Source organism: Loxodonta africana, chromosome 6, assembly GCF_030014295.1.
Source record: "Loxodonta africana isolate mLoxAfr1 chromosome 6, mLoxAfr1.hap2, whole genome shotgun sequence".
In the NCBI taxonomy this organism is placed as follows: Eukaryota; Metazoa; Chordata; class Mammalia; order Proboscidea; family Elephantidae; genus Loxodonta; species Loxodonta africana.
In genome coordinates, this window is record NC_087347.1 from 10774038 (window position 1) to 10797810 (window position 23773).

Genomic DNA, 23773 nt, shown 5'->3' on the forward strand with positions numbered 1-23773 from the left:
TCACATGGCACTGTAATAACCACACTTTCCTGAATCCCCCTTATCCCAATGCTTCAAATCCGGCAGCTGTGCAATCTCACGCTCCACAATCACGTACATTAAATCTACGCTTTTATTTTTCATTCTAAAATGTGCTTTTTCCTCATTGAACTTTAATAGCAGTCCAGGACCTCCACTTCCGCTTTCAAAACAACACACACACACACGTGCCCACACACACGCACACACACGCACGCACACCACCACCCTCCAGCCAGGTGAAAAAGCCTCGGCGATTGGTCTGTAACAAATACTGACACGCGGGGGAAAAAAACGCACATTGAAATGTATTAGAATCAGAACCTGTACAAAAAAAATTAAAATATAACCTGCAACTGTTCAAGTTCAGAAAGGCTAGTCAAGTCCTTTTCTCTTGCCAGGAGAGTGCCATCATCAGAGGGCTCTGGGTCACCAGCCAAGGAGGGGCAGAAAGAAGAGACAGAAGCAGCAACAGGTCCTTCGCCAGACAGAGGGGCCTCGGCACCACCGTGCCCACCGCTGGCACAGCTGGGAGGTCACAGGTCTGGTAAGAGCTCATGCTGGCAGATGGCCCCATGTGCTACTGGGGCCTGCACACCGAAAACAAGTCTGTAGTCACAGGCAGCAGGAAGAGCGGCCAGCAGAGAACATCAAGCTGGAAGAAACCACTTCTGCCACTCAGCAGACCCACAGCACCCTCTGTTTGTGCTCAGATACCAGAGGTTAGTCAGACCAGCACTCCCAACTAATGAGACTGGAGCTGGGCTTAAGAGGCTGCAAACCCGCAGGTTTAGTAAACATAGCCCAGCGTCACATCCCTCCATGGCCTGAATCAGAGCTGCCAACCAGGGGTGAGGCAGGAAAAGGGACACAAAGCATTTGATACCTGGCTAGAGATGGCCTGCACCATTGTGGGTTCTGTGGTACATGGAGCTGGAAAAGGCCCACCTCCCTCCTCATCAGAGAGGCCACCTTCAGTCATCCCTGTAGGCCAGGTAAAGCTGCCTCCAGCTTAGGACCAGCCTGGCAAAATGACATGACCACTGCATGGAGCAAAAGGGAAACTTGGAGGGAGCAAACCCTTGAACAGAGGTAAGAACCTCCTCAAGGGAAGCTGGGCAGTGTCTGACCCTGCAGGATGGCATCAGTGGAGCCCCTGAGTCTGAAGGGAACAAAGAGGGAAATGAGGAAGTGGGGAAGGGAAAGGAGTCATGGTGTTTCTGAAACAGTACCAACAGGGGGGAGGCGCTGGTGAGGGCACGGGCAGGTCTGGAACTCACTGAAGGTAGAGAGGGGAGGAAATAGGCCCTCAGTGTCCCTTCCCCACCTGACCCAGGCCTGGTGAGTGCCAGCTGCCCCAGCCAGCCCTAGTGGCGGCTAGAGACCAGACCTTTGACTTTAGACATCTTCTTGGTGGGCTGCCTCTGCTCAGCATGAGGGGGACACTCCCGTTCAGCCAACTGTTGCTCCATCTCCTGAGCTGAAGAGGACGCAGTGGCTTTGAGTGTCTTCTTGATGTTGGTAACCTGGAAGAGGAAACAGAATGAGTGTGTTCAGCCTGGAAGCACCAACACTTGTTCCTACTATGATGAGAACCACACAGAGAAGCCGCCACCTCTGTAAGAAAACCTAGAATTTTCTTCAGTGACCTGAGGAGGAGAAGCAAGCAGGGCTATTCCTGAAGACAGGTGGAAATGAGTTAAGTAAAAAAAGATGGAACTAATGCTTTCTTGGCTGAAAAGAGAATAAACAAAGTAGACTATTTGGCAAAGAGATAGAACACGAAAGGTAAAAGAAAGCAATGCTTAAAATCAGGGCTTCAAACCGGTCCACAACAGTTCAGGAACAGTTCAGTAACTGCCATCGTAAACAAAGGCAGCAAATGCACTGCGTAGCAACCAAATCTGTTGCCCACAGATTTTGACCGAAGTAGGAAACAAACTGCTTGTCTTAGGCTGGGTTATCCAGAGAAGCAAAACCAATGAACTGTACACACGTATAAAGAGAGAGATATCTCAAGGAAACAGATCACACGACTGTAGAGGCTGACAAGTCCCAAGTCTGTGGGTCAGGCGTCAGGCTACAGGCTTCTCCTGACTCACATGGTTACAGGGGCTGAAAAACCCACGATCAGCAGGCCAGAAGGCAGGACACTAGTTCACAGGCTACGGAGGCTGATGAATCCCAAGACTGGCAGGGAATACAGCAAGCTGCTAGCTCAAGTCCCAAGAACTGGAGGTTAGATGATGATGAGCCAGAGGCAGGATCCAGAGCAAGCAAGCTTTGCCAGAACATCCATATAGAGGATGCGGGCCACACCACCAAGGAAAACTCCCCTTATCACATCAGATCACATCATAGAGGATGACTACATCATTATACAACAGAAGGTGACACACAACCTTAATCAACACACTGCTCAGACGGCAGGCGACCATGCTCTCCACAGTGATGCCAATAATCCAATCTTCCTCACGGATCCCAAAAGTCTCAGGAGCCTGATTCAGGAGACTGGATTATTGACAGGACTATGGGGAGCAACACGCATTCAAAGCAGCAAAGTCAGGTGCCATCTTTGAGCTGGGCATCACTGTTTGTTTCCCATCCAGGTCAAGATCCACAGGCAACAGATATGGTGCTGTGCAACGTGTATGCTGCCCTTGTTTACACTGGCAATCACTGAACTATTCCTGAACCGTTTCAGACCAGTTTGAAGCCCCTCTTAAGATGTTCTTAGAAAAACAATGAGCTCAAGAATTCTATACTCGGCTGTTGTTCATGTAGAGAACCACAAATATTTTCACAAGAACTTTGGGATACAGGTTCAGGAGCCCTTTTGAGTAAACCACTAGAGGACGAACTTCAGCAAACCAAGTGTAAATGAAGAAAACGTAGCAAAAGAACTGGCAAAATGCTATCACACAACTGTTTTGCAGCATATTTTTTCACTTAACAAAGCAGGGGTTCAAAAATATTTAAACTCCTGAGCATTTTTTCCATGTCAGATCTCATACCCTCTGTAACACCGACGTTCTAGTCTATTAGGGATGGTCCACAATTTTTGAATTAGTTCCCGGTTTGTTTTCAGAGTTTTACTTATAGACGGTGCTAGTCCTTGTATGTTTACCTTTGCTTACTTTCCTGAATATCTGTGGAGGGCATATTCCCAGACGTGAGCTTCCCAGATCAAAAAGTACGTACCTGTTACATTTTAATAAATACTGCTAGCTTGTCTTCTAAAAAACGGCTTTACCAACTGTGCACTTCCACCAACTGTGAACTCCTCTGTTGTTCATACGCACATGGCCCAACACCTGCTCTAATGGATCTTTTATACCTTTGCTCTTCAACTAGTTCAGAGGAAGAGTTCTCGGGCAAATTATAAATATTAGCCCTTTTTTCATCATTAGAGAAGAGAAGGGTGGGTGCAGAGTCAGGTGTTTTGTTGGGGAGAAAGCTCAGGGCTTCCCTGTTAGATGCTTCTGTGTTCTCTACGAAGCAGGAGGGACGGTTTTCTACAGAGCAAGAAGGGAGTGGTCAGGGTGAAAAGTTCTGAACAGCCAGGATATCAGGAGCTACAGTAAAAGAGAGCCCGAACGCAGAGATGAAACGCAGCTATGAGAGGGAGACAAAAAACCAGGCTCCTACGGGAGATTTTTCATCTGCAGAGTGAACCTCGATTAGACTATAGGTGGTTTTAGTTTTGAGCTACACCCTCGAACTGCTTTAAGTACATTCAGCATTGTAACGTTGTGGAAACAAGAGCTAAGAGGACAGGAAGCCATGCACGGCCAATGGGAAGGGCAGTCTACCAGTCAGCTCAGGGTGAGCCAGGGTCCTGCCAGACCAAGCAACGGCTCACTGCTATCCACTGCTTCCACTTGTCTTGACAGCAGGGCTACCTGGTGAGCTGGTAAGTGTAGAATTTGGAGCAAGTGGACAGCTTACCACCCTCTCTTATAAATGAGATCCTTGTTCCTGTTTGTTTTACTTCAAGGCATATTTTGATGGCCTTGGAGGACAGATTAAGAAATGTAATTTCTCAGTTACCACTGCTTCATAAATTAACATTCCAAGGCTTCTCCAGTGTGATATGCTTTCTAAGATTCTGAGGAAAATTACTTAAAATCTTAATAAGAAATAACAGGACAACTTAAGTTTATTTCCTGGCATGTCAGTTACCTCTGACTTGAAACGTGTTAAAAATATCCTGCACCTTAAAAACAGGCACTAAGAAAATGAAAGAAAAACCAAGCCACATGCCTCTTATTTTAGTACTTGCGACGCACTGCCTGAGAGAATTTGTTTTGAGGTTTCTCTAGAAGCTGACAAAATTTTACATAAATAAAACATTACAAAACTGACAAGTTTGCGTTACAACGCCTTTATTTCCAAAAATGGTGTCTTTCCAAGCAAATGATTTCCCCTCCCACTGGGTAGAACTGCTTTATTAGCAATAAACAAAAAGTTATCATTTCCTTAGTTTCAGCCTGGTTGATAAACACCATTCCTTCCTCATTTCTTTGTGCAGTCATTGTTACTGAACAACCAGCTTCTACCGTCAACAGTGTTCTAGACTGACTGCCTCAGTTAGTGTGTCTTAGATCCAATGACCCAGTTCTACAACCACTACGTCAGTAAGGAAGGAGTTCTGGTGGCACGATAGTTAAGAACTCAGCTGCTAACCAAAAGGTCAGCGGTTCGAACCCACTCAGTGGCTCCATGGAAGAAAGCCCTGGCCATCTGCTCCTGTAACGCTTACAGCCTAGGAAACCCTACGGGGCGGTTCTCCCTTGTCACATAGGGTTGCTGTGAGGCAGAACTGGCTCGACAGCACCAACAACAACAGACGAGTGAGGGAAAAGAAATGTACTCAATCCGCAAATAATGATTCTGTTTTCATGGAAAAAAATAGGTACAAGCCTGTGAGAATATTAAGCACCACCATTTCGATTTTTATAGTGGGCATGGGTGAGCTTTGGCATCAGAGCATCTGTGGCTGAGGCGAAGGGGAGTTCCTGCCCTGGCAGCCTAAGACCCAGACTCTGCGGCACACTCGCCAAATTCACGAGACAGCGCTCCCTCGTCAGCCTCTCAACAAAGCAACCAGCTGGCTCGACTGACCCCTTTCTGCTTCTCCTATATATGCTCCCCCCTCCACACACAATTCAACCCTTCTAATGTCATGCTCTTACACAGCCGAGCGAGGGTGGGGTGGCGGCGGGCTGGGGTGAGGAGCCAGCACGTGCACAGGAGGACACCCTCTGTTCCTGTCTACGCCATCACAGCACCGTGACGATGCAGCAAGCTCATCTCTCGGCTACTCAAGTTTTTGACACAGAATCCTGTCAAAAGCTTCTGACAGGAACTGACTCAATTTTTAAACATTCACTTAAAGCTCAATAAAAATTATTTTAAAAAAAAACTTCTGACAGGTAAGTGGGGAAAAGCACAAACAACCCCCACTCCATTTAAATGCCCATTTACCTGTTCAAGCAGTTTTCTCTTATGGAAATAAGCTACTTTTGGGGGTGTTTGGTGACCCTGGTGTATGAGAAAAAGAAATGAGACTTTCCTCAAGAAAAACCTTGGTTCTTTCTCCATTTCTAAAACACCATTCAAGATCCTGTACCTTCCTTCCCTACTCTTCAACACACGCCTCCACTCACGTTGTGCTGGTCTCTCCCACGCACTCTGAAGCAGTCATTTCATTTCTGCCTTTGGCCTCTAAGGTGCTCTATCCCCCTAGTCTGGGCTGGTCTGCGGCTCACCTAGCCAGCTCTGCAGTCAAGCACCTCTCCACAAACCCTTCTTTGACTACTTGGCGCCACAGACCTGCCCTCCCCTCAACCCAGACGGGCCTGGGGTAGACAGCTCTCACTAGTGGGTCCCCTCACATGCCGCTGTGTGTCCTGCTGAGTCAAGTGCACAGGTCTGGCTTCTCCAGTAAGACTACTGACAAATGTTAGGTCCTCCACAGTCACTACCACTCTGAGGCAAAATATAAACAACCCACAGAAGAAAAGAGGGCTTCTTGGGCAAGTACCTCTTAGCCTAAGAAGTGAGGTCCTTTATCTTCCACAAAGAATTGGCTGGGTAGGGGGAAGTGACACATCCTTACACTGGGGTTTTATTACACATATACCTCGTTCAAGTCAGCTCTATCATTTGCATTTCAACCACACAGACCTCACAAAAGCAACTGCTGAGCCCACGACACACTCTCACAGTCAAATGGGATCTCAAGTGCCAACGAGCTTCTTCCAACAGACTAGCAGGTCTAACTGTTGACGCCTCCTCCCAAGACCCAAGACTGGCCTCCCCAGGAGCTCCATCAGTTGAGTCTGGTTCAGCCTCATGAAACAATCTTGAAAAGTCTAATTCCTCTTCCACAGAGCTGCCGTTCAACTGATGACAAGTATTATCCCCACAGGCTTGTCTTCTTTGGTCTCAATGTCCCTGGTCCTTTCCGTTTTCCCTCCTCTAGTGGCCTGGCTTATGCCCTCATCCATTTACCTCCAGATGATGCAGTCTGTCAAGCTCTTCAAACCATGAGCTCCTTTCAAATGGGATTGCACCTACTGGCAAAAATGCAGCCTGGCTCTATTAAAACCTTAAATATTCAGGCAAAAGGAGAGAGAAGAGCTTCCTGGGACAGGAAAAGTTCATTCAGTTGTGGGACAAAGCAAAGGTAGACAATAGGAAGTAGAGCCCACAGTTGGAAAAGTGCTACAAAGAAAAAGAGAACTGGGAGCTACAACAACTCTCCAGGAGGCATGAGGAGGCCCACTTCTGATGCACTATAACCGCCAACAAGGCCTGAGTTTTGTCACTAACTCAACTCCTGGGGGATCTTCTACATAATGGAAAACGGAGCTTATTCTGTCCAATTTTGCTTTATTCCCTACATGACTAGAACATAGCCAGTTTTGTAAACGTAGCAATAGTTATATACTGATAACTAATATTAAGGTTACACGGCACATCAGACGTAGGCACATTCAAATACAAAGAAACACAAACTCCAAAAATAAATTCTGTATGAGATGCTTTACGATGCTCCAACGAACCATTACCTCCCTTTGGAGGTAATACAACAGCTCATAACATTGCTGGTGGATTTCTTTCAGCTATCCTCGGGTTGGAACTAATTAATACGTGTTGCTTCTGTAGATAGCTGGTAGGAGAGGGTGTTTTTAGGCACTTTGTGACAGGGCTGACTTCAGTAAGAGGAAAGGCTCTTGAAGCTGCAACTCATCAGAAAAAAACCTGTTATTGTAAGATTCAGGGGGAAAAAGGCAAGCTTTTCCTCTGAGAACAAGCAACCTAACTCAAGGACAAATCAAGAAAAGATCACTAACTGCTGAGAAAAAGGCTTACGGAGCAAGGTCAAGGGAACAGACGCATAAATCCGAGCAGAGTATGATGAAATTACCTTTGTTCTTTGGAGATGTGATTTCAAGTCAACAAATGCTGTGAGTCCCTTCTACGTGCCTCAAGCTGGGGACCATCAGCCAGATCACACATTTACTGAATGGAAAACCTGATAAGGCTCTAGGCTTTGACTACTCTCTCCCTCTTCCCACACTGGTTTGTTCCAGATATTCGAGAAGATTATTAAATCAATACATTGACTTATTAATTTATTAATTCAGGTTATTAAATCAATACGTTGCTTTCAATTGCCGGCAGAGGTGGCCTTGGCCTTTTCCTCAGACTTCTTTCTCTCAAACTCAGTAATCCAATTCTTACTGCCACCTGGTGGCAGAATCAGGTTCTACCGGCAGGGAGAGCCGTGTCTCCCAACAACACTGCCACCTGGTGGCAGCATCAGGTTCTACCGGCAGGGAGAGCCGTGTCTCCCAACAACACTGCCACCTGTGGCAGCATCAGGTTCTACCGGCAGAGAGAGCCATGTCTCCCAACAACACTGCCACCTGGTGGCAGCATCAGGTTCTACCGGCAGGGAGAGCCGTGTCTCCCAACAACACTGCCACCTGTGGCAGCATCAGGTTCTACCGGCAGGGAGAGCCGTGTCTCCCAACAACACTGCCACCTGTGGCAGCATCAGGTTCTACCGGCAGGGAGAGCCGTGTCTCCCAACAACACTGCCACCTGTGGCAGCATCAGGTTCTACCGGCAGGGAGAGCCGTGTCTCCCAACAACACTGCCACCTGTGGCAGCATCAGGTTCTACCGGCAGGGAGAGCCGTGTCTCCCAACAACACTGCCACCTGTGGCAGCATCAGGTTCTACCGGCAGGGAGAGCCGTGTCTCCCAACAACACTGCCACCTGTGGCAGCATCAGGTTCTACCGGCAGGGAGAGCCGTGTCTCCCAACAACACTGCCACCTGTGGCAGCATCAGGTTCTACCGGCAGGGAGAGCCGTGTCTCCCAACAACACTGCCACCTGTGGCAGCATCAGGTTCTACCGGCAGGGAGAGCCGTGTCTCCCAACAACACTGCCACCTGTGGCAGCATCAGGTTCTACCGGCAGGGAGAGCCGTGTCTCCCAACAACACTGCCACCTGGTGGCAGAATCAGGTTCTACCGGCAGGGAGAGCCGTGTCTCCCAACAACACTGCCACCTGGTGGCAGCATCAGGTTCTACCGGCAGGGAGAGCCGTGTCTCCCAACAACACTGCCACCTGGTGGCAGAATCAGGTTCTACCGGCAGGGAGAGCCGTGTCTCCCAACAACACTGCCACCTGGTGGCAGAATCAGGTTCTACCGGCAGGGAGAGCCGTGTCTCCCAACAACACTGCCACCTGGTGGCAGAATCAGGTTCTACTGGCAGAGAGAGCCATGTCTCCCAACAACGGTCCAGTGAGAAATCCTCTTGTGCTGGCTCCCCTTTGTTTCTGTTCGTGACTGAGAGACTCCACACTATTTTATGAGTAGTGGGTGTGCCCCAAACATTAGCCAAGTGTTCAAAGAAGCGCTGCTCACATCCTTTCTTTTGCCAGATGCCATTCATCATGAAAATAAGCTCAAACACTTCAAAATTCTAAAATTAGTACCACTCACCATTGATAACAGCCACAATCCGGCTGATTTTCCTAACAGGGTTTGTCTTTGGCTAATGTTAAATTAAATGCAGTTCACACTTCCCACTAGAAGCAGGATTAGAAACAGACTATGGATTAAGAACCCACAACATAGGTAATCCACGCAGACCTGTACGTACGCACGTGTAGTCAAATAAGCCAGCTCTCACCCGTGAGAAGCACACTTCAGCAGCCCACTGGCACATTCGTATGGTGTGTCAGAAATGCTCACTTCAACAAACACTTGAGTACCTACCACGGGCCAGGCACAGGGCAAGGAGCTGGACTTACAAACAAGATAAGGCACAGGCTGTATTTCCAAGAAGTACACGTAACACAGTAGGGGAAATCTCCAAATTCCACAACCCCCCTTTCAACAGGCAAGTTTACTTACGTCTCATGTTTGTTAGCTGTAATCCTGGGCCCCACTCTCCCATATTCTTAGACACCTGGCTTTTAAAACTCATTAATACTTCAAGACCTGTTCACACTAGAAAAGGACTTCCTCCCAATGCCAACATTTTGGCCTTTAAGGGCTCCAGCCAAGCTGTGAGGTCACTCACAGGCATTCAGGCCACCGGCATACAGGCGCATGCTCACACACAAACGAAGGCTGGCACCTGTGTCCAAGAGGCCTGGGGATGGCTGTAAAAGGGTCCTAAACAAGCAGTGTCACTAAAACCCCACTGGTACACTCTCATTCACTGATTTTCTTTCCCTTCCTTTTTTCTTTTTATGAAACATATCGTGCATAAAAATGTTTGTAATATATGTGTACAGTTTAAAGAAGAAGAAAATACAACGCGATGCCCCAAGCACAGAGCTGAGCAAACAGAACCATGCAGGATCTGTAAGCCCCCGCCCCCGCCTGGTAAGCACCATCCTTCTATTAAGATCCATCCCCAAACTCATCTTCTTTGGCTTGACAGCTGCAAAATGCACGTGGACTGAGGAATCACACCAGTCTCTGCACTCCATGCCGGACGACTCTGCTGATCAGGGATCACAAAGGAGGTGGAGACTACTGAGAGCAGGCACCGCTTCTCACTTGTCTCTGTCCCAGCACCCAGCCCAGTGCCTGTTTGGTGAATGCCTGCTTCATTTGCCCCAAGACTCCCAGAACCAGGCAAAAGGCACGGCTCCCCCCCTTACCTCTGTCTCCACCTGCTGCTGTGTGCGGTTGTGGTTCTCTTTGTACTGGTTGGCTCTCAGTACTTGCTGCTCGATGCCCAGCAGAACTGCTTCACAGCCATCACACCTACCAAGGAGACGAGCAGTCCTGAGCCGCAGGAGGGCCTGACAGTGCTCTCCCAGCTCAGAACTCCTCTCCTCGCACCCTCCTAGACTCCTGTTCTCACCCCCGTGCCAGCGCTCTCCCAGCTCAGGACACCCCTCCCCAGCACGCTCCTGGGCTTCCATTTTCCCACTCCCTCTGCCAGGGCTCTTGCCCCTCCACGCCTTCCAAGAGACAGGAATTTCTGAACACGTTAACACAGAGCAAATGGGAAGAGGTAGCATGGATCTGGGGTGATTTCTTAGAATACGGCTAAATTTCCAACCTTCACATCCCGTAGGCATTGATTTTTACAGAACGTGAGATTCAAGGAATTGGAGACTTCACCGGTAGCACTGATCAATCACTTCTGTCTTCAGAAAAGTCACTTTCTAAAAGCGCCCTGATTCAGAGGCTGCCCCTTTCCTCAGAAGTTAGTTCTCTGATTCAGAGGCTGCCCCTTTCCTCAGGAGTTAGTTCCCTGATTCAGAGGCTGCCCCTTTCCTCAGAAGTTAGTTCCCTGATTCAGGGAATGCCCCTTTCCTCAGAAGTTAATTCCTAATTGCCACCCCCTCCTTGTTCTTTCAATTTACCCACTTTTTATTTTGGAAAAATTTAAAACATTAAAAAAAAGAAACAACGTGAAAGAATAGTACGAAGAACACCCACATACCCCCACTTAAGGTTCAGTAGTTGAGAACACATTGCTGTATCTGCAGCCCCTGTCTAGGAACCAGTCTGTTTCAAATTTAACCCTAACCCCTACACACCGGATTTAGGACTCTCTACTTTTTTTTTTTTTTTTTTACTAGTAAATACCCTGGGATGGGTGTTATCATGGTACCACCAGGTGGAAACACGCTAGAGGCTGGAATATAGGAAACCAAATGACGGACATGCAGAATTCTGTCAGCCATCTCAAAAATGAACAGGACAGCAACTTCGGTGGGATGAGAACCTAGATTTTGTTTGCCAGACCGCTTCTGTGTTTGGGGATTTTCTAAGTTTATTTCCCTTTTATTCTGATTTAATAGCTTTAAAATCTTTTCAAAGTTCTTGCTGTACAAGGAAGGCATTCAGGGCCACAGGTTGGGCAGAACGTGGGTGGGGGAGGGGGCAGACAGCACATGCCCAGGGCTCCAGGAGAAGCTGAAGTGAGGGACCTCAGGCAGCAACCCTGGGCCAGTTACCACTGGACAGGCCTTCTGGGGATAAGCCCAGAGATTCCGTTTGTCTCAGAGCAAACAGTTTCTGCCCTCTCTGCACAGGCCTGCCTGCTCTGCCTCGTGACCGCCAGCGCACCGTGTGCCTGCAGGGGAACGTGTTCTCCTCAACTCCAATTATACCCTGACCCCGGCCTGGCCTCAGAATGCAGCCCAAACCGCTTCACCAACTAAGCCCATTTGGCTTCATAAGCCCCAAATCATTTAAATAACCCCACAACAGATCCTTGCAGAGAGTGTAACAGCACCTGCAAACATCAGATTCCATTAGAATAAAGTATAAGCTAATGTCCCAATTGTTTTCGTCTACCTGAATATAGTCTTGAATATTCTGTGTGAGTTCAGAGCAGTTCCTCCAAATCAGACAAAGCCCTTCCCCCACAATGTTTTACAACCACCAGCCCAAGTATGTCCCTGACTCTGAACATGGGTTCTCTTATCCAGAGACTCACAAACACTGACTTCCTGAGCAGGAAGGCACAGGATGGGGGTCACAGAGCCAGGTTCCAGGGGCTCCAGCTGCTAATCCTGAGCACTTTACAGCCCGTGACTAAATGGCCCCCAGCTGCAGAGAAGACAACTTTACAAGGAGGCCTGAGACAAGCACCGCTCCACACAGCTGCAGGCACAAACGCAGCCCCACTCTCTGACTTCCGTCCGTCCGAAGGCTCCCAGCTCCCAGGCAACCCTCAGACCCACTCCAAGCCCACAGCAAGGGCAGGTCCCACCTGGAGAACACACTGCCCCAAGCAGAGGGCCAGGAGACAGGCTAGAGAGTCTCCTCCCTGAAGAGAGGGGCCCCTCTTCTTTCAGTCTCACCACTCGTGCAGGGTCTTGACGATGTTGTTGATGTCCTTCTTGCGGATATCACGGCCAATGCAGAAATCCACTTCCAGCAGCTGGTTTCGCTGGTCCAGCTTGCCCTGGATGATGTCAGTGTAGACAGCCTCGATGATGAGGTCTTCTAGCTCCCGGAGATTCCGCATCTCCAGGTCCTTCAGCAGCACGGAGTAGGGGATACACTGTAGATAAGGCCACGTGACAGTCATAAAAACCATCTGGCAAGCATGAGAGAACATGCAGGTCTTCCCCACACAGGCAACAGCTGCCTCGGGGCTTGGGGAGATGCAGTCTAGTGGCAATTATTAGTCAGCAAAGATGGGTAAATGAGCTGTGAGAGCTGTAATATCAAAACAAGGCCCCACAGCATCTAAGAATGTGCTCTCCTAGACTCTTTGCCTCCTGGGCTTCGCCCAGGCTTCAGCTTTCATACCCTGGAGTACACTCAGAATCCAAAAGGCTCCTCCCAAAGGAGAAAAAGGGAAATGCTCAGTACGTGCCACTCTGCCACCTTCCGAAAGCTTGCAGGGTCTGCATCAGATGCCAGATCATTACCAGCCTCCAATCCCAGGCCGTGGAGAGAACTGGCTGCTGGCCCAGCAGAGGGCAAACAAAAAACACACCAGCCAGTGCATCCACCTACAGGTGGCCAGTGGGGACCACTGAGGTCCCCCTGAAGTTTTCATTTGTTTTCTCAGAGCCCTGCAGTCACTGTCAATTGGGGACCTCAACAACATGTTCTATATTGGGCTGTACCACCATTCCGCGTGACTTCATGACAACAGGATATCTAAATACCCAGTGTTCTGCAAGTCCTCTGACCCATTACTACTAGTTGGGAAATTAACACAGCAATCAAATCTACAGAAACAGACAGGAGGAACATGTGTGCAGAGAAGAGGGTAACAGCAAGCATCCTGGAAGGGCTTTCTATGGCTGAAGGCCTGAAATCCATGGGTGGTAAGTGGGCTGACAATGACACACTGCAGACATGAGCGGACAAAGTCACTCCTACTCTTTGCTACACCTGAGAAGTGCATGGATCAGGATAAGAAAAAAGGTCAGTCCTCAATTCCTAACAAAATGGGCCTCTTGCCTGAAATGCCAGGCTGAGAGCCAGAAATCTATGATGAGAGCAGGTAAAATGTCTGCAGCAACTGAAATGGCAGCCCAAGAACAAATACCCATCTCTCAAGCTCTATCACGGGAGGGAAATGCAGAACGCCGACTTTTTCAAAGGCATAACCCCATGAAACTTAGCAACTTAGGCTGGGGTTGGGCGGAGAACCAAAATCACCTATAAACAAACTGAACCAGGCTCTTCTTTGATGGTGACTGTGAGGGGCCGGCTGCAACTCAGCTTCCGCTCAGTGGGCTGGGGCAAAGGGCTCAGGTATGGTGCTACGGTGTCTTACAGGAGGCAAGGGTCTAAAGTTAACAAGTAGGACAAAAAGCACGACTAGACTAGTTACTTTTGAAAATCTCAGAGGAAGGCAGCATATTAAAAGGCTACTTCTCAGCCCAGAAAAAGGCTCTGAGCCACGGGACCAGGATCCTCACTAGATACAGCCCTCCTGTCAGGCACCCCAGCACTGAACAGGAGGGGAACGTGTGTGAGAGAAAGACAGTCAGAGAGAAACAGAAAGGGAGAGAGCTAGAGAGAGAGAGAGAGAGAGAGAGAGGAACAGACGACAAAATTGTGCGGAGAGTTAAACTGTACACCAGGCTTGCTGGGGGCTGTGGACCTTTTGGCGTCCTGTTTTCTTGTGTCCCCTGGCCTGTCAGCTGCGGCTACTAAGCACAGCTTAGGAACGTGGTGGCGATTCAGTCTGGCACACTTAGCTTACAGCAAAAGGCCTCTGTCAAGGAATGCACCAGACCATTCTCACGTCAGGAAAGCGACTCTCAGCAAGTCCAACGCGGCGAGGTTTCCCACCAGCACTGGCACACTCACTGAGCAACAGAGGAAGTGGAAACCTGCCTTGAGATGCTGTGCTGTTTGAAACATACACACCTTTAAGCACCCGTCTCCCTTTTGCATGGCAAAATGCTCCCACCACACAATGCGACAGGGCATGCCAGGACGGAGACTGACTGAGTCATAATCACTGCTGGGCGGACTTTTCCTAAATGGGAGTGAGTAATTGCCTGCACTATTTTAATTGTTACTTTCTCTCTTTCTTCCTTTGCCAAGCGAACTGTATGTTTATGATGTGACTCTACTGCATGTAGCTGGGAGCTCCCTCGTTGGTGCCACTGAGATTGCCTGGCTCAGCGTGAGGAGGAAGACAGGACAGGGTTGGGGACTGTACCTTCATCCTGGAGGCCAAGCTCACGATGGTGAGATGCTTCAGCTTGTTCTGCTGAGCTGTGCTCAGTTCTGGCAGGCTCTCCTTGTTGGCTGCTCAGTCCCACCCACCACAGAAATCAAGACACAAAAGGAAATTAGTATTTCTTTTGTGGAATGAACTCACAGGCTCCCCAAACCAAATCTACCTCTGAATCACTGTAATGAGTCTGCATTTATTTATTCACGGGGCAGAGTTTCAGCGAGCACCTCCTGTCTTCTTTGGAAGACAATGTGCTTGAAAGAAGAAAGGACTCAGTCTCTACACACAAGGGGTTCAGTCTCACCAGGCACGTGAACGAATAAGATGATTTGACAATTAGCTTCATGGAGGACTAGCTGCGCCCCTCATGATATTCGATTAAGTTCAAACCGCCTTTGCTGAGCCCGTCATGTGCCATGCCCTGTCTTAAGTGGTTTGGGGAATCAAGGATGAGTCGATGGTCCTTGCTGGGCTGCTGTGCTGCCCAATCCAAACGTACCAGCCGCCTGGAGGTGTGCAGCTTACTGGCCTTGACTTGGCCCCAGTTTTACATCAGGTATCTCGATAGCTACAAACGAAAGGCAGAACTACCAGAAGAAAGGTGCAAACTACTAGGAGAGAATGAGTGACAACAATCTCATTGGGAAGGTGCAGGAGAGGAAAAGAAAAGGCTTCATGGAGAAGATGGAGTCTGAGATGAGCCCTGATGGATGGGTAAAATTTAACAATAACAGCAGCCGCAGGTAATAACAACAATATATGGCAGCAGCCGCAGGTAACACTTAGTGCAGACACACAGACACACATCCAGTTAATCCTTACACCACCACAAAATAGATTCCAAATGTCCTCAACCCTTAGCCTATATTCTGAAATCCAAAAAGCTGAATCCAAGCTGATTTTTTTTAAAGCATGGTGCCAACATTCATTTGGTAGCAATTCCTGACCTGAACTGAGGCAGGTTTTTAAACCCGTTTGTGGGAATAATCATCTGTTTTGCTGCAAAATTATGAATATGTTTGACTCCAGGTGCTGCCACAATCCTCTGAAGTGCTGCATAAAAAGGCATCAGAGTACCTTTTTAAAGCTCCCAAAGTCTAGATTCTGAAACAGCTCGCCTCAAAGAGTGCAGTTAAGGGATTAAAGACCCATATCACTATCACCATTTTACAGGTGAGGAAGCGAAGGTACGCCGAAGGACATAGAACTAGTGGAAGTGGAGCCAGGCTTTAAGCACAGGCAGCCCGGGTCCAGAGTCCATGCCATGCTGCCTCTGTAATAAGCGAGGATGGAGACAGTGAACACACTCATACTGGAACAGCTCAAAGGTGAGGAAAAATGGGGTGTACCAGGAAGCAGCCAACTGTGCAGTCTGAGAGCAGCAGGGTAAGTAGAAGTGACCAGTGAGAAAGAAGGGAGAGTCAGGGGTATGGTAGGGAAGGCCTTGAGTGTCAGCTATTATCATAGCACTAAAATAAACCAGGGAACCCAGGAACAAAATGGTTTGGGAGAAAGTAAGTTACAGTTTGGACATGCAAGCACCTCATTCCTGATACTTAAGATTCGAATTTAAAATGACTCAGATGCCCTACTAATGAGACTGGGGCAAACAGATTATGGAATGTTAAAAATGACTACAAAGACTTAGAATATGGATAAATGCTTATGAAATAAGTGAAAAGGGCTAGAAATAAAATTGCATGCAGAATCAAACGGCACCTCTGTGGCAGAAAACACAAGCCTAAGGAGGGAAAAGACCAGCACCATAATGCTGACAGCAGCTCAAGGGTGGTGCAACTATGAGTGACTTTTTCTATTTTCCAAATTTTTTTCAATATGGGGATATTATTTGGATAATATTTAAAATGTCTAAATATTTCACAGGTGGGTTTTCTGATATCTCACAACAGTCTGAGTGTTCTACAAACACCAGTCCTCAAGAATGTCAACAGGAAAATAAAGACTACTTGTAGATGTGGCAGTCTGCTCCCATAATTTGGCAGTTACATGGACTTCCAGGTTACACAGACTTGGAAATCCTATGGGGCAGTTCCAGCTCTGTCCCACAGGGTCGCCATGAGTCAGGATAGACTCGATGGCAACCCGTTATATGTGGATGAGCATACACATAGCCCCCATTTTACCCACAGGGAAGTAAAAGATGAGAAGGGGAACGCACTGTGTGAGGTCACCTACACACCCTAGCAAAGCAGGAAGCAGCCAAGCCAAGCAGTTCCCACCCCATGCTTGATATCCCAAACCTCAGTGATCCTATGGAGGGAACACATTCGAACACACCAACATACTTTAGTCTTTCGAAGGATCTTAACCAACTCACCTATGTAATCTGGGTATGTTCCATAGGCAAACAGGTTCAGCAGCTGCAAATAAGCAGCATTAGCTCCTTCTGCGAGCTGAGGAGGAAAAAAAAGTTCACCACAGACCAAACTATCAACCATTGTAAGTGTTCAAACAGAGGAGTGACCATGTACGAAAGATGCCATGGCTGTATTTTCCTGTCCTGTGTGAGTAGCTGGCCCCTGAGGTCCCTTCCAACTCTGACTGTGGGAAAAATAAGATTATTAAGGCCCCAAAGTTCGTTGTCCTTCCTCAGGAAGATGTGTTTCACACTCAGCATCAGATGCCTAAGTAATCGCTTTTATCACACACATACATAAAGCGTTAAGCACTGGAAGCAGCTCAGGTTTTCTCAGGATTCCCCGGCCACTCGAGTGAACGCTGGGGCTGCTAGGCCACAATAGAACCAGCCACCGTCCAGTGAAACTGAGAAAGCTTAGGGTTGGCTCCAAGTTTCAAGACACATGGACTATGGAACCTGGGACAGATTAGCATAGTTTAAGTTGCCACAGAAAAGCCAGGCTGGGACAAGAAACCAGGGTATCATGCTTGCCCAAATAAAAATTTTCAGTACAATTACTTACGCCTCACCAATGCTGATGGCAAAGACCCATCGGCAGGAGAAAAACAAAAGACCCACCGCTCTGCCTGGAACTGCTCTTGACTGGGTGTTCCTTTTATTCACAAACGTACCCTATTACTCCTCCAGTTTACCACACTCAGTAAAGTCTAGACAAGAACACCCGAGTGGTGCTCTGAAGACACCAATAGCAATACCACTCAATCTCAGCCACCTTTCAAAAAGGGGCTCCAAGAACTGCATCTATAATTTCAGACCACCGAAAGACAATTAGTTCACATATGAAAAAAATAAACTATGGGGAGAGAAAAAGTGACTTGCTAAGCAGGCTTAGTGGGGTACCCTAACACCCAGTCTACCTTCTCAGGTTACGGGAAACCTCCTGAGGTCCCCAAATCAGAGCTGGAGGTGATCTCATAAAGACCATCAAGCCTCATCCCCAGCTCTCAGGCAGAGGATTACAAAACCAGCCGCAACAGACTGTCCGTTTTCTTCTAGAGGAGAAACTCTAAACTTCTCCCCCCGGCCTAAATCAGTAAGGTCTTTATGGCTTGACTTTTCATCCATCTTTTCTTAGCCGAATCTTCCACAGATACAAAACAACCACTTGGCATATTTATTCAACCTTTTCATGAACCTGAAGGAAACAAATCTCCCCCGGCCATCTCTTCTGTTGAAAAAGGAACGCAATTCTCTTAGGTTTTCCTCATAGGGTTCATTTTTCATCTCTAGTAAATTACATTTTTACTAAAAGCCTACTGTGTCAGGCTATACATTAAGCTCTGAGGAAACAATGGTGAACACAAAAGACTTTACCCTCACAGAGCTTACACTCTAGACAAATGTTAAATAAAACAAACATTACAATTAAAAAATAAAAGTGTCCAAAGCAGGAAGCAGAGGTTGAAAAGCATAGGGTGCTTTCCATCTTTTTCGCTCCATCTGGTCATTCTTCAACAGGCCTTCTCATTTTTAAGGCACAATAACAAAACCTAGATACCCGAGATCTTACTGACAACAACAAACCAAACAAGCAAAGAAATCAAAAAGAACTATTTCCCAGCTTTTTGTGTCATATCTTGTCATACTGAAGAAGACCCAATGCCTTTGAATTGTGGTATTAGTGAAGAAACACCACAGACTGCCAGAAGGACGAACAAATCTGTCTTGGACGACATACACCAGAATGCTCCTTAGACGCAAGGATGGCAAGACTTCATCTCACATACTCTGGACATGTTATCAGGAGAGACCAGTCCCTGGAGAAGGACATCATACATGGTAAGGGAGAGGGTCAGTGAAAAAGAGGAAACCCCTCAACAAGATGGACTGACACAGTGGCTGCAACAATGGGCTGAAACACAGCCATGATTGTGAGGCTGCAGCAGGACCAGGCAGCGCTTCATTCTGTTGTACACTGGGTTGCTATGAGTCTGAACTGACTCGACAACACCTAACAACAACAATCTTTGTAACACGTCTACTTCAGTTCAACACTGCCTCCTTTCATTGGAATAATACATTCTCCATTCATGCCCACCTTATTTGCAATAGCAATCATTTTCTGCTATTTACGGACCCAGCCAATCTTTCTTCTCTCTATTTGCATTGGAGCTTTTTATCTCGAAGAATGCTTGAAATTTCCTCTATTACACATCAGCCCATGCTTATAGCACTACTTTTCTAATTTATCAGTTTCCATTTGTTTTTTCCTCTATCTTTCTGATTATTAGCAACCCAGTCTAATCTCACCCTAAGTTCAGATGAAAACAGTGAACAGGAGGAGCCCAGGAGATCATCCTCCCTTTCCTCCCCTGCCCCACCAATTCCAAGCCCTCCCTCACCAGGGTACCTCACAGGTCCCCAGTGCTTCCTCAACTGAAACTCCCTGGAACCCCGAAGAATCACAGGAAGGCTCAGAAGAAAGAAGACGAAGCGTCTGGAAACGGTCTCACCTCCTGCACGTTAGCCAGCTCCAGCAGTTCTCCAAAGACATACACTCCAGGCGCCTCCAAGACTTGGCTTATGAGAGCAGTAAGGGCTGAGCCACTGGTACCTTTGGCTAGTAAAATAAACTGTTCCAGGAGGTTACTTGAGGGTTTCTGTTCACCTGCCATTCTCTGGCCTTGAGATCTGTCCAAAAGAAAAGTGTATTAGTGCGGTGGATTAATTACTTTTGCGTGTAGCCTTTCCAGCCATGGTCTTGTAACTCCCACCCAAGTGACTGGGTGGGACTGTGTGACAGGGTAATTGTAGCCTACCAAGGGGATTGGTTAGTTCCGCCTTAAAAGAGAGCCAATTCCAGAGCAAAGAGAGGAATCCTATCGCCACCAAGGACAGACAGCCAGGAACAGAGAGTGCATCCTTTGGACCCAGGATTCATGCGCTGAGAAGTTCCTGAAAGCAGGAGACAGAGAGAGAAAGCTCTAACCCTGAAGACGGTGAGAAGAGGTGGCAGGAAATACCCGGCAGCAGGAGACGGTGTGGCAGGCTTCCCAGCCCATGGAGAGAGAAAGCTGAGCGCCTCTGGGCAGAGGCCTAGGCCCAGGGAGAGGTGTGCCTAAAAGCTGGGCTGGGAAGAGGCTATCCTGACGGAAGAACTATATCCGTGAGTGTTCCCGAGCCTGAATTGTAACTGTTACTTCCCTAATAACACTATAATCTTGAGTATGGTCTGTGAGTTCTGTGGGGCTGTTGCAACGAATTATTGAACCCAGCAGAGAAGTAGAGAGTGCTGTGTGAGGGACAGCTGGTGTCAGAATTAGTAAAGATGGTGGAAACGGGGCTTGTCTGGCCTCCACCTCATGGGGGTCAGCCTTGTGCTGTCGATCTTGGTCCTCCTTCCACCTTGTGGGGTTGAAGGTCAGACACTGCTCCCACGCCATTTTTACTTTCCTTTGTGAAGTCTATACTTATTTACTGTTGGGTCAGATACCAGAATAACTGATAGTGTCCATAAAGAGCAAACAGCTGAGTCCAGATGCGATGCCTTTGCTAGATGGCTGGGGTTCAACCTGGAGATAACGGGATCTTGTCCTCATCCTCTTTTACTAAGTTTGAAACTCACTTAGTAAAAGCCTCTTCATCCCTCTGCTTCTCTCCCCGAGGCAGTACTTCCTAACGCCTCACACCTGACCAGAACCCAAGGCGCACAGAGGAGTTTCTCGGCGGCTGTTTTGTACCCACTCGCTGACAGACTCTGGCTAAGGCAGAAGACGCAGCCCGGCCCCAGCAGAGTCACATGCAGCAAGAAAAGCAATCAGGTGCATCTCCCAAGGTGTCATCAAAATGGCAACTGCAGCCGGAGACAGATAAGAGAGCAACACAAAACGCAGACAAGAGCGATGTCTCAGCTCAGGAAAGACGGCATTGCAGCAGGAGGAGAGGGAGAAAAATCACTCTGGAAGATAAACAGCAACATATTCAAACTAAAAAAGTACATGCCACGTGACTCCATGAGGAAAATCCCTCTATGTGGCCTCCTCCTGATCTATACGCGACATTTGACCAAACGTGACTTTAGAACTTGTACGAAACCTTGGGAAAGCAATAAAAAGACGTTGAGAAAACAGTGAAGATCTTGTGTTGCCATCCTGAAGACATGAGGTGCAGGGAGGCCCCTCAACTGTGTAATCCAGCTACATGCCGTGTATACATGGGCACCACTGTATACCTAGCCCCCACGAGTCCTGTGTCAGAAGAAACCATCACCCCTGTGAGAACAGGAGGCACTGGGGCCGGAAAGTCCAAACCAAACCCAAACCTGTTGTCATCAAATTGATTCCGACTCAGGGACCCTATAGGACAGAGTAGAACCCCACCATAGAGTTTCCAAGGAGCGCCTGGTGGGTTCAAACTGCCAACCTTTTGGTTAGTAGCCATATCACTAAGCCACTAAGCCACCAGGGTTTCCCTGTAAAGAGCAGCGGGGCAAAATTAAGGAGAAAGGGTGTAGCAAAGTGAGGCAGACAACTCAAAGGGTAGTTGGGTGCAAGAGAAACCAAGTTTTCTGTGGAAATTGGCACAGAGAGTGGCGGTCCTCTTAAGGACTAAAGAAACGAGTGTGTCACCTCACCTAAGAGGGTCTTGTCAGGAAGAGAGAAAGTGAAGCGCTAAGGCACAAAGGGCTCTGCGGAAGAAGGGCAGAGGGCAGGGGGGAGAGGGGAAGTGAGGAGAGGGGAGAGGGGAAGGGAGGAGAGGGCAGAGGGGAAGGGAGGAGAGGGGAGAGGGGAAGGGAGGAGGGGAGAGGGGAAGGGAGGAGAGGGCAGAGGGGAAGGGAGGAGAGGGCAGAGGGGAAGGGAGGAGAGGGCAGAGGGGAAGGGAGGAGGGCAGAGGGGAAGGGAGGAGAGAGGAGAGGGGAAGGGAGGAGAGGGCAGAGGGGAAGGGAGGAGGGGAGAGGGGAAGGGAGGAGAGGGCAGAGGGGAAGGGAGGAGAGGGCAGAGGGGAAGGGAGGAGAGGGCAGAGGGGAAGGGAGGAGGGCAGAGGGGAAGGGAGGAGGGCAGAGGGGAAGGGAGGAGAGAGGAGAGGGCAGAGAGCAGGGGGGAGAGGGGAAGGGAGGAGAGGGCAGAGGGGAAGAGAGGAGAGGGCAGAGAGCAGGGGGGAGAGGGGAAGGGAGTAGAGGGCAGAGAGCAGGGGGGAGAGGGGAAGGGAGGAGAGGGCAGAGGGGAAGGGAGGAGAGGGCAGAGGGGAAGAGAGGAGAGGGCAGAGGGGAAGGGAGGAGAGGGCAGAGGGGAAGAGAGGAGAGGGCAGAGGGGAAGGGAGGAGAGGGCAGAGAGCAGGGGGGGAGAGGGGAAGGGAGGAGAGGGCAGAGGGGAGAAGGGGGAGGCGGGAGCTGACGCCTGGCGAGGCGGGAGGAGAACCCCTTCCAGGCGGGCGAGCGGGAGCAGACAGACAGGGTGGAGAGCTGGGAACGGTGGGCACAGGCCTCGGGCCCCCGGGGACCCCGGCCTAGGGGCCACGCCTGCGCGGGCGGGCAGGTGCGCGGGCGGCGGTCCCCGCTGTCTTCCCGACCGGGGGCCCGAGGGGGCCGGGGCGGCGAGACCGGGGCCGTCACGCTGGCAGGCAGCGGGCGTCGGGGGTCGCGGGCCCGGCCGACTGCAGGCCTGCGGGGCGCTCCGAGCAGGCCCGCGGGCGCCGAGGGAGGGGCGGCGGGGCGTGCTCCCCCGGCGGGGGCGGGGCGGCGCGGGCTTCCCCGGGGCCAGCGCGAGCGAGGACGGCCCGGCCGGGCCCGGAGCGCCGCCCTCCGCGCGGCCCACCCTCTCGCCGGCTCCTACCTGTCCGCGCCGCCTCTCCGTCCTCTCGGTCGCTCGCTCGGCCTCTCGGCGCCTGCCCGCAGGTTGTCAAGCGTCCATGGTCGGCCCGGCGTCCGGCGCTTTTCTACCTCCGCCGACCCGTTGCCTGTGCCGCTCCCCCGGAAGCCTCCCTCCGCTGCACTCGAGTTCCGCCCACACAAGGTTCCCCGCCCCCCCACCGCGATCGCAGCCTCCGTCCTTCTGAAGGGCCGGGTCCGGGGAAGGGGGCAGAGCAGGGCTGGAGCACGGGAACGGGTCGGAGAGGAGGGTGGCGACGGACCCAAGGAGAGAAGTGCGGTCTAGGTGCGCCTGGGGCCCAAACCACGGTATCACCATCCTGGGCTCCAAATCCACCCCTCTGGCTGCGCTTTACCCCTCAGGCGCGCCCTGTGGCGACTGCGGCCACCCCTGGGTACACCGAATAACAACTACCCTTTATTGAGCTTTTTTTCCGTGTACCAGGTATTATTACTAACTTTAACATTATGAGGAAGAACGCGGCATCAGAATTGGAGACGCATTCACAACCTGGGGCGAGATGCAGGTGACACAACCTTGCTTGTGGAAGGTGAAGAGGACTTGCAGCACTTACTGATGAAGGGCAGAGACTACAGGCTTCAGTATGGATTGCACCTCAACATAAAGAAAATGAAAATCCTCACAGCCGGACCAATAAGCAACATCACAATAAACGGAGAAAATACTGAAATTGTCAAGCGTTTCATCTTACTTGAATGCACAATCAACGCTCATGGAAGCAGCAGTCAAGAAATCAAGGAATGTGTTGCACTGGGCAAATCTGCTGCAAAAGAC

General features: G+C 49.5%; 1 protein-coding gene across 2 annotated transcripts; it reads right to left on the reverse strand.

Annotated features, from left to right (window-relative positions):
• Positions 1-305: 305 nt before the first annotated feature.
• Positions 306-23063, reverse strand: COPS7B (COP9 signalosome subunit 7B). 2 transcript variants are annotated; one of them, XM_064286552.1, is made up of 8 exons: positions 19625-22246; positions 17070-17145; positions 14714-14802; positions 12381-12583; positions 10218-10323; positions 5073-5111; positions 2341-2354; positions 306-1544 (listed from the first exon to the last, which is right to left on the reverse strand). In XM_064286552.1, exons 1-8 carry the CDS (start codon positions 19784-19786, stop codon positions 1328-1330), a joined length of 906 nt encoding a protein of 301 aa, XP_064142622.1. In that variant the 5' UTR covers positions 19787-22246; the 3' UTR covers positions 306-1327. The 2 variants fall into 2 exon arrangements, with proteins under 2 accessions (XP_064142622.1, XP_003417961.1); XM_003417913.4 differs by lacking the exons at positions 2341-2354; positions 5073-5111 and adding an exon at positions 22943-23063 and having other exon boundaries at positions 19625-19802.
• Between the last annotated feature and the right edge of the window lie 710 nt (positions 23064-23773).

Coding starts and splice junctions, on each gene's coding strand:
- COPS7B (XM_064286552.1), bottom strand. CDS start 19,786: ATGGCAGGTGAACAGAAACCCTCAAGTAACCTCCTGGAACAGTTTATT. Junction 14,803..17,069: donor AACATACCCAGATTACATAG/GTGAGTTGGTTA, acceptor GGGACTGAGCAG/CCAACAAGGAGAGCCTGCCA. Junction 10,324..12,380: donor GTCAAGACCCTGCACGAGTG/GTGAGACTGAAA, acceptor TCTCCTTGGTAG/GTGTGATGGCTGTGAAGCAG.